Raw genomic sequence first — 15717 nt, forward strand, 5'->3', positions numbered from 1 at the left:
AGGTATTTAACCTCGCTTTTCAATGTAGTAAAAGTGAATTTGGAGATTTCCTTTGTACACGCTAGAAAGCCGTTGTGCAACCCAGCTGCTCAGCAGGCCCAAGGTGGGAATGGCAGAAGCTGCTGCAAGTCAAGACCAAGGTACCTGAGCAGAGCTGTGTGGGAGGCAAGGCCTGGAGTCGCAGGAGAGCAGCAGCTTCAGAGAGAACAGGAGCTGGCAGAGATTAATGAAGGAAGCTCAGACAGTATCTGCCTGTAGGAGGCCTGGCTCAATTTAAGGCCATTAACTTGTTGCTTTCTGAACACCACCAACAGGACAGGAAACAAAAGCATGTCTGCCCAGCATGGTTCATATTGAACGATTGCTTAAATACTCCAGCAGAATGAAGAGCATTAAGAAAGGCAAAGAGCCACTTCAATGGCTGCAGGCTCACAGGGCTGCAAGTTTTTGCATGAAGCCCAAGTCAAAACCAGGCAGGCAACTAGGATGCAGCCTTGAAAGTAGGAACAAATAAATTACTAGCCTTCATTTTCTCCCATTCAGGAGTTTAAATTTAAAGGGGACTTCATCAACTTTAAATAAATCATGTTTATGATTAAAAACATATTTTCCTGCGCTGCTTACAAGCCTTTGGATCATTAATAAGGCATTTTTCAAATTACCTTAATTCACACTAATTATGCTGCTTGTTTACCCCAGTCAGTAATTTTTCTTCCAAGGAGATAAAGCTATCCCAGGAGGAGTTCCCCCTCCGGGGACCAAGAGGGAAAGGACCCCAGGGAACTGCTTAAGGCACCCGTAACACAGGGGAGGTCTTTCATTCAAAGCAACAGAGCTGGTTACATGAGTCATGTCACATCAAACACTCACAGAACTTCTTTTGCTAAGCCTCTTTGTCTGGGTAAGACGAGGGGACATGAGTTTGCTTAGCTCCCAGAAGGCCTTGAGCTGTGCTTTGCCTAGACCTTGCCTAAGATACCAACCTTGCCAGGGAACCAGACTTTGGAGATCTAGTGTGAAAACATAGCAGTGGCTGCACAGCTTCTGGGTTGTGCCCAGCAGAAGCCACATGTTAGGGGCAAGTGGAAGGGACAGAGGAGACAGACCCGTTTCCCCTGCCTTCAGCACTGGTTCCCTTCAGCTTTTCAAGCTCACGTGCTGATCAGCAGGAACTGGAGAGCCAAGGAACACATCCTCCCCTGAGGTACTGCTTTGCCCCCTGCACCCTGGTGAAGATGCATCAAGGGCAGGTCAGTAGCAAGGCATGATTTTTTAATTGAAAAAAATCCTTTTACATTTTCCTTTACGAAAAAGGACAGGAAATGGAGAAGGAGAAAAGGCCGCACAGTAGCTGTGAAGCAAAACATCTCCCATTCATTTTTCTGCTTTCCAAAACAAGCTGCTTCAAGCCTTAACGCCTCCTATGTCATTTGCAGACACTGGAAAGTCTCTTAGCCCTTTACGAAATACAGTACAACAAATTGAACAAGAATTCTCTTCCCAGTTATTTGATTTCTTTTCAAGATTATTTAAAAGATATGTAGAAAAAAGCAATGGTGCATTTCCATTCCCCCCCCCCAGCACTGCAGCCTGCCTTTGTGGTGTGAATGGATTTGCTGGGTAACCTTTTCTCAGGAAGGGCTGAAATGTCCTAACCCAGAAGCCTTTGGGTAGCAGACACATGAATACCTGCAGAGTGACACAGTGGCATGGAGGTTACAAACTGATTGTGCTGCCACACACCCAGCAGAGAGAATTGCTACAGCCCCTTACAATGATTTACAAATCAGGGTGCTCCTGGTTTGACTCCAAAGACTTCTGCAGACTCTCCAGAGATAGTAATGACATTTCCTCATCTTTTTACCCTTTCTCCCGTTTCAAGACAGCAGTTATTTCATAACCTATGTGTTCTCTATAGTTGACAGTTACTCTTAGGCAACTGTAAGCTACAAATACAAGTGTCTAACTAATAAAATAGTTAGACACATGAACTGCTCTTCAGCCAGTGGTGTACCCACAATAGACCTTGCTGCTTCATGAACTAAAACAAGGTAGGAGATATCAGGCAAGGCTTTTCCTTCTTGAGAGACGAGAGCAGGCACTAGTGACACTCACGATCACAGAAGAGGAAAAAAACTGCAGTTACTTAATGGCGGCCCAAATCCTTCACATCAGGCGCGCAGCAGCATGTGAGTTTCTGTGGAAGCCTGATTTATATTAATCAAACCAGCACTGAAAAGCATTACCACAAAATTTATTCTAATACCTGTTGTACCACACCCTAAAAATAACAAAAGAAAACAAGCTGAGATAAAAGATATTTGCTGTCAAAAGCGGGGAAATACCTTCAGAAAGCCACAATGTTGCCTTCCTCTAGGAAATTAAACAAGAGTGGTAGACATTCTTCAGACTTCTTATCAAAGACAGTGTCTTGTCTACTTGGGTTTAGCATGCCACCATGACAAGGCAATGCAGTTTGTGACCCGGGGGCTGCAGCCAGCAAAAACAGTTTCTGACTGTTCAAGCAGAAAAGGCAGGTAATTCTGTGTAAACCCCGGTCCCGTGAGCTGCTTGCAATACTCTGCACGCTGGAGGTGCCCCAGAACTGGCATCAGCCCCAAATCTTTGAAAGCCTGAACCTTGCCTGATATGAATTTATAGCACCTGACCTATAGTGTGCTAGCTCTCTAGATGAACATCCTTGTGGAAAGTGAGGGCAAGGCAGCATAATCTGCTTTCTCCACAGATTATCTGCACACCATGAGGCATCCATGGGGAAGCTGGCACAGAGAAACTAGCATGCTCTCAGTTCCTGCCCTCGATCAATGTATTTTAACTTGTGGATTTGCACAAACCTTAATGACTAGAAGAGAGCTGCATGAGATAAATTGGCTAAGGGATCCATATTAGGCATAGTGACCAGTTGTAGAGAAGAGCAGATTTCCCCTTTGTACGGTTTTTGTTCCCAAGACAGGAGTACAAAACATGGAGGTAAGGTTGAAGCCTTCCTTCTGTTTTATGTGGAAATCCAGAGTAAGAGTGACTCACTACTCAACCTGCTCAGCTGCTGTAAGACAGCTTGACCATTCTTTAAGTTATTAAAACCATAATTTAAAAAACTCAGACCAGTAGCAAGACATCTAAAATACTGCTTGGTCTCTTAGAACATTCATCCTTAGCAAAACTCACTTGAAGCGATGCAAGCACTGTAAAAGGCACTGAGGTCCTGTGTGCGCTCAACTCTGTAAAACCACATCTCACCAGGAGGAGACGCTGCACGTGGCCATGAAGAGGCTCCAACCTAAAAAGCACACCCCGTTTCCTCACAGTTGAGGGGCAGCAGGCTTGCGGTATTTGCACTGGATCCATACTCGGTACATTGTCATTTGTTTCCCACGGTTCACTTGCAATCGCCGATCAACCAGATTCTGGATTTTCTCCAGCCCAGCTGTTGTGAAGAGATCATCTAATTCATCTGGAAGCAGAGAGAAGTAGATTGAAGATGCCATAGCTTTCATTTAACTGATACCGGCTCACGCTGAGGGCTAAACTATGTTGAAAGATGGGCCAGAGGAAACTCACAGTCTGGCAGGGAGTCATAAAGATCAGACAGGACTTAACTGCTGTACTATGGGGGGATTAAGATCACAGTTTCTCTTGTTTCCCTTGAGTTTACCTTCCACCAAGGAAGGAAAGAATTACATGAAGGACAACTAGAATTACAGAGACTTGACAAAGAGAAAAGAGCAGCAGTTTCAGACATGGGTATTGCCTCTAGTAACTGATTAAGGGAACATCTTCTGGCAAGTAGGGACAGATCCATTCCTTCCCCCTCCCCCCTCTCTCCAGAGGAATTTCAGAGTCTGCAAGAGCAAAGAAAGGGATCAGACCTACGCTTTTAAATGGCGGCAATAAGATCTGTGCTGTATAGGCTGGAGGGGAACGGGATTCATTAAGGTTAACTGGGGGGAAAAAAATCCTTAAAAAAACCACACCCTGCTGGGGCCCAATCAAAGCACTAAGAGCCCTTGAGGCTGCAGCACTTACCCTGGCAGGTATTCCTGACCAAGCAAGTAAATATCATAGTGCCCCAGCACACTGGCCCTGGGCAAAGCCAGACCGAGTCCCGCTGAGCAGCCAAGAGTTTCTTCAACTGCAGCCTGGGAGCATGTGGTTTGTATGGAGTTTCTGTAGAAAAGGGCTAACAGGTCCCAGCTTGTGCTCTTTTATCAGATGCTTTCCATCGTGAAGCGTTTGCCAAACACGCATTAAACATTAATTTTGTTGTGACAAACAAGACTTGTGCAGTGGGGAAGGGATTGTTTGTTGCCGTTGTGCCACTGCTCTAAAACTGACCGTGCAGAGGGGCCCATGGTGGAAGTGACTGGAGGTGCAATTGGTGATAAGCAGGGAGAAGACAACCCCTGCTGAACACCAAGCAGCAGCAGGACTGGAGAGGCTGCCTCAGCTCTATGCTGAACCACACCCTTCTTATTTCCTCATTGGAGAACACTAAAGTTAAGAGAAATTCCCTCAAGTGGTGTCCATCTCACTCCATCCTCCACAGGCAACAAGAGTCAAGGAGAGCTCCTCCAATCCCACCACTCCCAGCGTAGCAAACACACCAGTCTTTCTCTAAAAGGATTTTCCACTAAGGAATTCACTATGCCATATTTTCGCATCGGCAAGTGATGAGCCCAGGTCCCCATGCAATTGAGGGACACTTAACATTTCACACTGCTCCAAGAAAGACAGGCTGGAAAGAGCTAGTGGCAAAACTTGAGGGCACAGGGACAAGAAGAGGCAAGGAGAGTCAGAGGGATGTTTTTTAGCCTCCTACCTTGTGTGAAGAAGTAGACCCTGGTGCCATCACCTCTCACATAGAAGTTATCAGACAGACACTGACCTAAGGGCAAGAGGGATTTAAACAGTTACCAGCTACCATTTAAAAATCAACAACTGCCATCCAACAAGAAGCACTTCTCCCAGCACACGCTGTGCTTAAGGGGAATTAACGAGCTGCCTCCTAAACAGGGTAGACACTACTCCAGAGAAGCATCACCTATTAGTGATCTGGCAAGACTCCCCAGGGGAAAAGAAAATACCTTTCTTAAACCGAAGCTGGGCCAGATCATAACGGCCATAATCTCGTAACAAAATCATTCCTCCAGGTTTCAGAAGGCGACTCAGTCTGCTAACGATGCATTGCATCCTGAAGAAAGGACAAAACAGAAGTATTCAACATTCTGCAAAATGATGTGTGTTTCCTTAGCTCACTTTCCAAAAAGAAGGTATAGAGTTTTACATATGTTTCAACTTGATATAAAGAGTGACCAAAAGCTAGCATTTTTCTGCGCTCTCTCAGTCTTAGGTGGGTAGATTTTATTTGGTCACTTTATTTCTGACACTCCCTGATTCTGCTTTTTTTTTTTTTTACAACAATAACTTAGCCTGCCACAGCAGGGATTAACTGCTCTCTCCTACTAATTACAAAAGGATCTCCACTGGTTTCTGTAAAACAAGTAATAAGTGAACTTGAAGAAAAATGCTGTGAAATAAACCCAAAAGGAACAAAAAAGAGAGACTAATGTAGATTTTAACACACTGTCACGCTAAGATCACAGCACTTTTCTTAACTGTTTTCTGAACCTGTCCCCTCCCTTCTTGCCACTTCCCATATGAGAAATTCATCCAGCCTTTGAGCCTTAAAAATCTACCAGCATACTTTCCACAAATGGGTGCTGAGTGTTCAGTGTGGCTGGGGTTCAGAGTAGGTGAGCAACTGTGACTGCAGCAAGACGTCATCTGTAGCCACTTAGCACTTCAAAATCACATGTATCCTATGCCAGAATTTGTTACAACAGAAAGTACCTGCAAATTTCATTTTCAGAGGCTTAATGGCAAACTGGACCAGACAAAGAACAAACTTTAATTTTCCTGATATGAGGGAACCTACTCATTAAAGAACTCCAGCTCTATATGCATTATCTTCTGCAACCAGAAGGAATTATTAAAACTTACTTCTCTGGGAGAATCGCTGAGAGGACAAAGATAAGAATAACAACGTCAAGACTCTCATCTGGCATTGGGAAAGGACTTTGGTCATTGCACAGGTCATGGACAAATGCAAAGCAGCGAGAAGAATCATATTGCGCATTGTTCTGTATTTAAGGGGAGAGAAATCAGAGCATTAGCGGCAGACCCTGATCTCAATACTACCCGGACATGGGAGCATTTTAACTTTCATATAATAAAGTGCTGTGTCCAGAGACCTGTTTCAGCGTCACTGGCCTAAGGCAGATGGGGTCAGATAGCTTCCCTGGTCAGACAAGGAACAGGGGTGAAAGTGACAAATAAGGACACGTGGGGGATTTACAAAGAGCTTTGGACTTGTTACTTTCGGACAATCAGCACTGCCAAAACCCCAAAACTGGATTGAGGGATTATTGCAATTTTAAGGTCAGAATTTCATCTAATAGTGGTAAGAAGTGAAGGATTTACACCATTAAGCTGGAAATCTTTACAAAAGCGAGAGCATCAGGGCCCCTCTCTGCATCACTGCAATCAATATTCAGTTCAACTACAAGCAGACTACTCCCTATACTCCAAAAATAAAACCTGGCTCCCTAAAGTTACGCTCTTAAAAATCACATTTAGACTTCTAAAAGAAGTTGTATATTTTTCTAAAGTTGCTGCTAAGGATTGCAGTAGCCTTTATAACAGTGCTTGTGTCACCTTAAGAAGATGAAATGGCATGCTGCCTCTGCTGCTGTCCTCCCCATCTCATCTCATGAAGTGACTGATTACATCTGATACTTCATATATTCTCAGTCCTGTTCTGACCTGAAATTTGTTAGCAGTATTTGTCCTTTGACTAAATTCCAGTCTCCTGCTCCACAGACAACAGTATCCCTCCGAGCAATCAGACCACGTTCCCAGAACTGCAGCGACAGTAATGCACACACAAACCAAAACCAGCTTCAGTTCCTGTTAAAAAATAGCCTGAATGTTTTCAAGGTTCAGCAGTTACTCGGCTAAAAGAGCACTGGATTTAGAAAAGTTCTGCCAACCACAGGGGAAAGAAAATCTGGCTGACTTGTCTGCTGCCAATGTGACATTTTGAGAACTCCAACTTCCCTCATTTCTACAATCTTTGATGGCTCATTTTCATGATTTACCAGTACAAGGGTCAGCATCAGAGCTAGCTAAAAAAAAGTAAGCTGCCAACGCAGCTAAACAGCTGGTGGTAGCTGTGATGTAGTTGTGTTAATGTGCAATTGGTACCATGTTCTTCCTACCTTCATAAGTCACCACTGAGTTTACCTGGACAAGATCCACAGCTGTTGCAGAAAAATCACAGCAATAAACAAAAAGACCTGGGTCACTGAAATAAATAAAAGAAACTATCATCATTTATATAAAGATGTTCCACAGGGATTGTCTCAAACACACAGAACTGGGAGCCAGAAATCCTGGACTTTAGTCTATGTCTGTCAATAATGCCTTGTGCAAAATCTGGTGGATCATGATGCTCCTTTATGCCTCTGTTATTCTCATATGGAACTGACTGTGTATTTTTCCTTCTGGAAAAGGGGACACTAAGGCCTGTATGAAAATGCTTGCAGAATGAGACATGTGAACTCACATCACGTTTTGTTGGTTACATTCTAAGACCAAAGATTCCCAAGCTCAAAATACAATCATTTGAAGCTGCAGATGGCAAACGTACCATTTGTATCTGGCCTTTCTCTGAGATTGTCCGAACTAAGAACACATGCAACACTTTTCCAATTGTTTTTCAGAGGCTGGTATATCATGCAGGTAAAAACCTACTGAGAACTACTTACTTGTTGGTTTGTAAAATTGGGAAGACTGTATTTCCAGCACCACAGCCAACCTGTGCAAACAAAGTGAACACATAGTGAAAAATCATTTCTTCAGCATGTCCCATGCAGCTAACTTCAAATCATCACTACAACCACGGAACAAAGAGCAACTCGCAATTAACAACTGAGCACAACAGTGACCGTTCGCAAATCTCACTGCAAGATCTGAATATGTTCAGCTCTGAGGAGCAGGTTTACATACAAGCATTTGCGGAAAACCACTAAGCCAGTTCTCACAGAAATCTTACTAACAAGCTACATATCGTTAATCTTTAGAAAACTGTTATTGCTGGAATCCCAAGCATAACAACCTGTATGAGTCGTTGAAGCATTGGCAAAGGCCGTGGATTAGTTGCATTCACTCCCACAGAAAATCAGAGCAATGGAGAAAGAAGTTTATTTTACTATAATTAAATCCTGGTGTTTCAGAGTTTCCTTCACTGGATGGCTCTTCCTCAAGCTACAGCTAGGCCTAAAATGATTCTGCCTTATTACTCCTTCTACTTCATCCCATTTGAAGACAAGATGGCTCACACAACTGGGTTTAGGAAAATTTGCCTCTGAATGTTTAAGGAATCAGTAAAATTGAAATAGACTGAGCAGAAAACACCGCTGATGGCTTGCAGTGACAGGTACTACTGAAGGTGCTAAGGTGAGACAGGAAAGCCACAACGACCCAAGAACTTTAAAGCCTGAGGAAGTCTCAAAGCTTCAGATTAAATAAAAAAATCAAAAGGACAGTTCATACTGACTCTCCCTGGAAGGGCAGAACTTCCACAGAACACGAAGCCTTCAATATAACCAGCAATATCAACAATGAACAAACTAGAGGTGGCAGAGCAAAAGGTCATTACCAGCTCTCAGGAATCTAATATTTAGAAGTCCTACAGACTTTTCCAGGACAAACCCTGTATCAGTCTGAGATTCGCCATTATTCCATGGCCCATAAGGAATAAACCAAACAGCATCTTTACATTCTTGGTTTCATCGTTTTGTTTCACACCTCCTAAGGCAAACAAAAGTCAGCACAAACAAGCAAAACATAAATGACAAGGGAAAGCTTTATACAGACAAGGAAATGAATCTGCTTCTTCAAAAGATGACTTTTAAATGCTTCTTTCAACTTCTGATAGTAATAGTATGTATTTTAAACTCAGAAACTTCTTACGGTCCTTGGGCTCTGCCAATTCACAGTCTGAACCAAAAGAATCCCGACAGATTTCATTCAGTTCTAAGCTGCCCCATGGTTTTTTGCATTTTATTGACTTAAGGCAATCATCCCATTCACTTACTGCTTGCCAATGATTAATACTTTTATGTCTCAGTCCCACTAACACTGATAAAAGGGACTGTGTGATGTGTGACGCTCTGTTTTACAGCTATTACCTCTAATACTCGGTAAGATGCAGATGATCCTGGGTAATCTCCATCACTTTGATTCAGTTCACTATACTTCTGTGTGGCCAACTCCTCTGTGCAGATCTTGGGTGTGGTTTTTATCAGGTTTAGCTGATTCTCTGCCCTGGTTTCCAATGAACAATGTCCATTTCCATAGCATCCCAGCCCTTCATTGTTGGATTCTTCTTTATTACTAAATTCATGCACAGAATCCCTATTTTGACTTGGGTTCCTGCCAGGTGCCAGCTCAGGAAATTCAGTGAACAGCCAGTGCCTGTCCTTGAAGAAGCCATTTTCATGGATTTTATAAAAGTCATCCCAGTACCTCTTAGCATTCACCTCATATTCCTCTGCAAACACAAACAAAAACATCACCAGCACTCAAATTAGAAAGTCTCAGAGTTTAATCAGTTCAGACAGTCAGGGATCACCGCAGACATCTATTCAGCAATCTGCTTTAATAAGTAAGGTTATTGACTGAAAAAATCACCTTTATTTAAATTGTGCCATCCCACATGAACACTCAGCCTGCCTCCTTGCAGTCACTTTGTTAGGACTGAAAAAGGGAAAAGAGATATAAGAGGAAACTGTCTGTCTCCTGGTAGGATTTAAAGGAAGCCAGCAACAGAAAAGGCCTCTTTGAAGGAGGCTGGAATGAAGAAATCCAGGTTTTACTTCCATCTCTAACACTAACTTGTTCAGTTCACTGTACAATTCATTTGGAGCCTCATGACACTAAATGTCAAGCACTTACAACTTTTAAGGAATTCTATGACAGCTGCCTGGAGCTGAAGAGCTCCTGTCCAACACACTACCCCATTTTTCAGATGGAGAAACAGAAAAATTAGTCAACTATACAGGCCTGGTAGAAAGCTCAATTAGCATTTGCGCAATACTCCAAGATTACAGGACAGCATGTTTTACACAAGTGTTGCTAGAGTCCAGTCTACAGCACTTTGTTTTCCATAGTTCTATGCATGTTAAGAGCATGACGCATTTATGAAATTAAAAGAGGAGAATCAACACAAGTGACGATTGTCATTAAAGTAATAGGAGAGAGCTAAGATGGATAGGCTAAAGATAAGTATTAACTTTAGCAGCAAACATTATCATTTTCACACCAAGTGGATACATTCCAAGATGAGTATTACAGAAAGCTGGAAGAACTCTTAGAAAGCCATGATCTACCGAAATTCAAGTCACTCACAGAAATTATTGCCACACACCTTCACAGATTTCAGATCAAGGACAGTTCTAGGGGAACTATTTTTCCATGGGAACTTAGGAATCCCACTGGCTTCCTGAATTCTCATTGATGTGATGAGTTCTCTGTCCTGGGAAATAAGAGCTAATTATAGCACCTTATGCTTGTAATCACCTAGAGGCATTAACATCCATGGCCAGAGATCCCAACTGCATTCCAATAACATGCAACTCCTTACCCATCTTTGCACAGCAACAGGTGCATTACCAAATGCAAATGATTCTCCCACAATTAAAGATGATGACTGTAAGTAAGAATGGATAACCTCTCTCCAACATCTGCTAAGAGGAGGGTTAAGAGAAAAAGCAGGTGCCTTAAAATTGGAGATTAGTATTATCTGAACCACAGTTTATTAGTCTTTCTGGAAAGCATACAAGTGTTTAGAAGACATCTGACATGAGGTAGTATAATGAACCAAGAACAGCTGGAAAAAGAGGTAGCCTCAGCCAAATATAAACCAAAATGGCTTTAACAGAGAATCGGAAGTCAGTCATATGTGTATTTTTAGCACAAAGAGCTATATATAATCTCTTTACCTGAACTACAAGGATATTCTCCTTTTAAGAAGCCTTGTTCTTAAACCCCAAGCCAAAAGAAATTTTAATGTCTGATATTAGACTAGAGCAGTAAGTTTGTGCCATAATCTCACCAGAGCTCAAAGTAAGCAGGGTCAAGTCAGTTTACTGTTTGCATAGGAGCACTCAATGCCTGCTCATGTTAGAAGAAGCACCATTACTGATTCAGTCCCCGGCACACTCCTTCCTGAACTGTCACTTCTTCCATGCACTAGTAGGGATATGCAAGGCTGCTGGGGCTGGAAATGCTCTTTCAGCTAACAAAAATAGGAAGTCCTGATTCCTGCTGGTCCCTAACAATCCCATGACAGCCTGGCTGTTAATGGGATGCTCACCTGAGGTGCTGTGGCAATATTCCAACCCAGCCATTTTGGATTACCCACATTTTTGCCACAGTGTAACACCGAACAAGGCATTGTGCTCTTCCTGTGTTAAATTATCATGAAATTCTGTTGGATGCTATTGAACAGCTGCTATACTCCAACCCACACGTGTGGAAGCTATATTTAAAACTCATTTACCTCATACCATAGTGTTTTCAAAGCACTGGAATAAAGGATTGGTAACTATATCAATGCAAAAAATCAAGGGCCAGCTGACAAAGGTCATGCAAGAAACAGATTTAAAACAAAAATGACCATACTAATTTTTCAGTCTGACTTCCCACACAACTTATGCCAGAAAAGTTCACATAATACTCGCTTCAAGACCCTCAGCTCAGGGGGACATCGGTGTGTGAGCCAGATTCCTCCAGAGACTTTCTTGATAAGGACTCCTGACCTTTCTGCTCATCTTTGTAAGGACACCCCCAAAGTCAAGCCCATACTCACCCTTTCACATTGCAGAAGTGCAAACAAAAGTAACTGTTCACAAAATACAAGAAGAGAACCAGGAACCCCCTGAATTGCACAGGGGCTAATTACGGAGCCTCAAAAAGAAACCAAGAATCTCTTCCACTTCTTTCTCTGTTTCCAGCCAGCAGACACGTCTTCGACATACCCCACAGAACTTCTCTCCTTCTTCAGAACAAATTCTGACAGCCTCAAGAAGTCCACAGAATAATACAGCCATAATGACCAAGAGCCTGCCTTTGTTCTCCTGCCTGGACGTTACTGATTCTCAAAATACTAGACCCTTCAGGCACATTTGGCTGGGCTGGCTTCCCTATGTTTCAGCCATCCCATTGTCTCTACACGCTTCCCACTGAATAGCAGCCATCAAAATTTGACTGGCTTCCATTGTTCAGTCTGGGAAATGCATCATGAAGACCTGACAAACTGCTCTAACAGCAATTGCTCCACAATTTCAGAGTTGTATATAGGTTCTCAAAGCATGAGAGACAGCATCCTTTAATGTTAACCAGATTTTAAAATGAACTCAACACAATGGGTATCACAATAGAAACTGCTGGATACTTCTGGGAATCCAAGAAATTAGGAGGGTTGCTCTTTGGTATAATTAAATTTGCTATTGTGAACACAGCTATATGGGAAGTGTCTCAATAGCTCCAGTAGTGTTCAGCATCGCTTTACGGATGACACACTCAATTTAATTTGAACAAAAGGAGCAGATCCATCCTAGAGCTCGGCAGGGTGAAACAAGATCATCATCGAACAAAGTCTCTTATCATACCAAAGAACAGGAAGCCATTTCACCATCATTTAAGGGACTGGATGATATCTAACGGGTGTGGAGGAAAGACGCATTATTAACCAACTCAGAACAGCTTCAACTGTATTACTTGACTGTAGAACTGTGCACCTTTAGCTTGATTCAGATTCAGGTAAGCTTTGCATTTTGGATATATCAATATCCTTTAAGCCAAGTTAGAGGAAAGAAAAACTTTGGAAACCCTTTTCTGCCTCTCTGATGATAAAGACTTCAATCAGGATAAAATAATTTTTCTTCACTTCTGATTTAATCATCATTATCATGCTGCTTGCTAACTTGGTAGAGACAGATATGGACACTACTTTATTAGATTCTCTTAACAGAAAAACTAAGCTTGAATTAGGGATTGCTCCACAGCATGCAAGCAAATGAAAGATTGACTGTTAGAAGTTAAAGTTTAGAGAGCAAAGGCAAGCAGAGGCAATAACGCTACACTGAAAGAAGTTTGTTGACAAGGAACACTAACAAGTATTTAAACATACACAATGTGAACAAAGAAGCTAACCCAAGATGACTCCTCCCAACCAATACCATTTCTGTTCCAGTAGGATGAGTCTCTGGAGAAGGTGGAAAAGTCACAGAGAGGTAAATTAAGAACAGAAAGATCCTCCTCCTCCTCCATTTTTCATTATCCACCACTAGGTAACGTATTTTGAATGATTCGGGAGAGGGGAAGAAGGGAGGGATAAATGATGATGCATATGCAGCTCTGGCCAGACTGTTCCGCTCTTGTATGCACAAGTCAAGACGTAGCATTAGAAGACTATCTGAAAGTACCTTGTTTATCTTGTGGCAATAGCTGTGAGCTATTCTCTTGAACTTTACTCCTGGCACCGGCCTCCTGCTCTTCTGACCACTCCACATTATCCCTGTGGTGAAAAAAAAAAAAAAAAAAAAAAAAGATGAACTACTCAGCTGAGGATGGTAGGGGAAAGACAGAGAGAAAAAAAGTCTAGACAGCCCTCTGCAAACTGACAGCTGTGGATTGTGTTTCCACGATCTCTAATTCTAGCTCAGCAGCAGTACAACAGCTATCAGCACGTACGGCTCCCAGTTCTGAGTGAACAGCACTCGTAGCATTACAAAAGATGCAACTGGAAGGGATCCCAGGAGACACCAAATCTGTCCCCTAATCCTTTTCCCTATTTGATGCTCAGCCAAGTTTAGAGGAAATAAATCCTTACTATAAAACCACGAGGACACTCAGCACAAACAGGCCTCCTTGGAGAGGAGCTGCCATTCTGACATGGTGAAAAGCAGTTGTTCCTACACAGGTGATGGACAGGTAGGTGCCTGCATGCTTTCACTGAAGCAGGTCATCAACATGGGCTATCTGATTTAGCTGTCTTAGAAAACTACATCTTCTTTCTCAAGTTAAAACAAAAAAGGCAGTAGGGTTATTTGGAAAGTGAAGTATTATATTAAATCCAATTACGAGAAAAATACATAGGAAGCTTCAAAGCATTAAGAGTTATTAATAACTTAAATGTGCATACACATTTGTATAGTCATTAAAGTGAGTCACTTGACCTTTTTTCACTAAAATAAGTGAATGAAAAGCAAAATACAAGGACCAAGAAGCACTATTCTGGCCTCAGGAGGAATTACTCTTTTGATATTAATTCACAAAACTGAGACTTAAATATCAAGTCTGTGAAAAGCTAGATTACTAGGAGCTTCTGCAGGAAAATACTGTTGAAGATACACTTTTTAACATACCTTTGGTATATTATAGTCTCACAATGAATGACAAGCTGATACATGCACATATTGCTTTATTACAAATTAAACATACCCAATTCTTAACAGGGTATAACAGCCAGAGAACAAAAGTGGACATATTTACCTCAAAAATGCAAAATACCTTCAGTTCCCAGCAAATTTGAGAATTTGGGTGCTTAACGTTTTTTAAAGCAATAGCTTTCTCCAACCAAAGACATCCTGTTCCAAGCTAACACCTAGCACGATCTCACAGTGCTACAGCATTGCGTGGCAGCAGATAGGTGAAATGGTCTTTGTTCAATTTATACATTAGTCATTAATGCATACAGATGGAGAAGAGTTCCAGGTTTCTGAGAGTGCATAATTTAACTTTATTAATTATAGCAATGAAACGATCGCTACAAAGCAAACCAACACATTCTCCTGAAGCATCAAGGGAGCCTGAGGAATCCCAACTGCTTCGGAAGGAGCCGAGGAAGGCTCAGGATCCCCCGGGGATTTGCACCCGCGAGCACCAGCTGAAGAGGGCAGGGCTCCCCCGCACCTCCCAGCCCTCACGGCACCGCCGGCCACGCTAGCAGCGCCCCAGCCCGGGGGTGACAGTCCCCGGCCCCAGGCCCTCCTCGCTGCCTGGCTGCTAGCCCCACACCCACAGCTCCCCTCGGCCTGCTCCGCACCCCGGCGGGCGCTTCAGAGGCCGGCCCGGGCACCGGGCCAGCGCGCTGGGAGAGAAGCGACAACAGTGTGTGCGGCCGGGTCCCCGCGGAGCGCCGTTACACAGCGCCTCGCCTCAGACTACCGGCACGTCAAGGCGGTGAGGACAAGCCCCCTCGTCCCCAGCCACCCTACCCAACCCCCGCGGCCGGGCACAGAAAGGCACCACAGGGCGACAGCACCCCGGAGCGCCCCGGCCGGCTCCGTGGGCCGCTCCGCCGTGGGCAGCAAAGGGCCAGGGATCCGGAGCGGGCACCGACGGGGCGAGGAGGCGGCGGCCGCCCTCACCAGGCGTTGTGCTGGAAGAGGCGTGTAGGGTCGGTGAGGAAGCGCCTCCCGAAGGGTCGCCGCTCCAGCGCTTCCCTGGGTGCCGCCATGACGGACCGCGCACCACCGGAACCGGAAGCATCGCTCCGCGGCCCTACCCGAAAGAGGAGTAGGCGGGCGGGCGCGGGCGCGTGAGGGACGCAAGCGTCACGTGGGGGCG

The 15717-nt window shown here is 43.7% G+C and overlaps 1 protein-coding gene across 2 annotated transcripts; it reads right to left on the reverse strand.

Annotated features, from left to right (window-relative positions):
- Positions 1 to 2233: 2233 nt before the first annotated feature.
- On the reverse strand, positions 2234 to 15667 carry METTL2A (methyltransferase 2A, tRNA N3-cytidine). 2 transcript variants are annotated; one of them, XM_075775249.1, is made up of 9 exons: positions 15519 to 15667; positions 13572 to 13663; positions 9273 to 9634; positions 7848 to 7897; positions 7324 to 7384; positions 6022 to 6161; positions 5106 to 5212; positions 4841 to 4906; positions 2234 to 3475 (listed from the first exon to the last, which is right to left on the reverse strand). In XM_075775249.1, exons 1-9 carry the CDS (start codon positions 15605 to 15607, stop codon positions 3324 to 3326), a joined length of 1119 nt encoding a protein of 372 aa, XP_075631364.1. In that variant the 5' UTR covers positions 15608 to 15667; the 3' UTR covers positions 2234 to 3323. The 2 variants fall into 2 exon arrangements, with proteins under 2 accessions (XP_075631364.1, XP_075631366.1); XM_075775251.1 differs by lacking the exon at positions 15519 to 15667 and adding an exon at positions 14932 to 15280.
- Between the last annotated feature and the right edge of the window lie 50 nt (positions 15668 to 15717).

This window comes from Balearica regulorum, chromosome 24, assembly GCF_011004875.1.
Source record: "Balearica regulorum gibbericeps isolate bBalReg1 chromosome 24, bBalReg1.pri, whole genome shotgun sequence".
In the NCBI taxonomy this organism is placed as follows: domain Eukaryota; kingdom Metazoa; phylum Chordata; class Aves; order Gruiformes; family Gruidae; genus Balearica; species Balearica regulorum.

Excerpts from the sequence above, each read along its gene's own strand:
- METTL2A (XM_075775249.1), bottom strand. The coding sequence starts at position 15,607 with ATGGCGGCACCCAGGGAAGCGCTGGAGCGGCGACCCTTCGGGAGGCGC. Across the intron at positions 9,635-13,571 it reads ATTGCCACAAGATAAACAAG|AGGAATATGAGGTGAATGCT; the intron begins GTACTTTCAGAT and ends TTGTGTTTGCAG. Across the intron at positions 6,162-7,323 it reads CAGCTGTGGATCTTGTCCAG|AACAATGCGCAATATGATTC; the intron begins GTAAACTCAGTG and ends CCTTAAATACAG.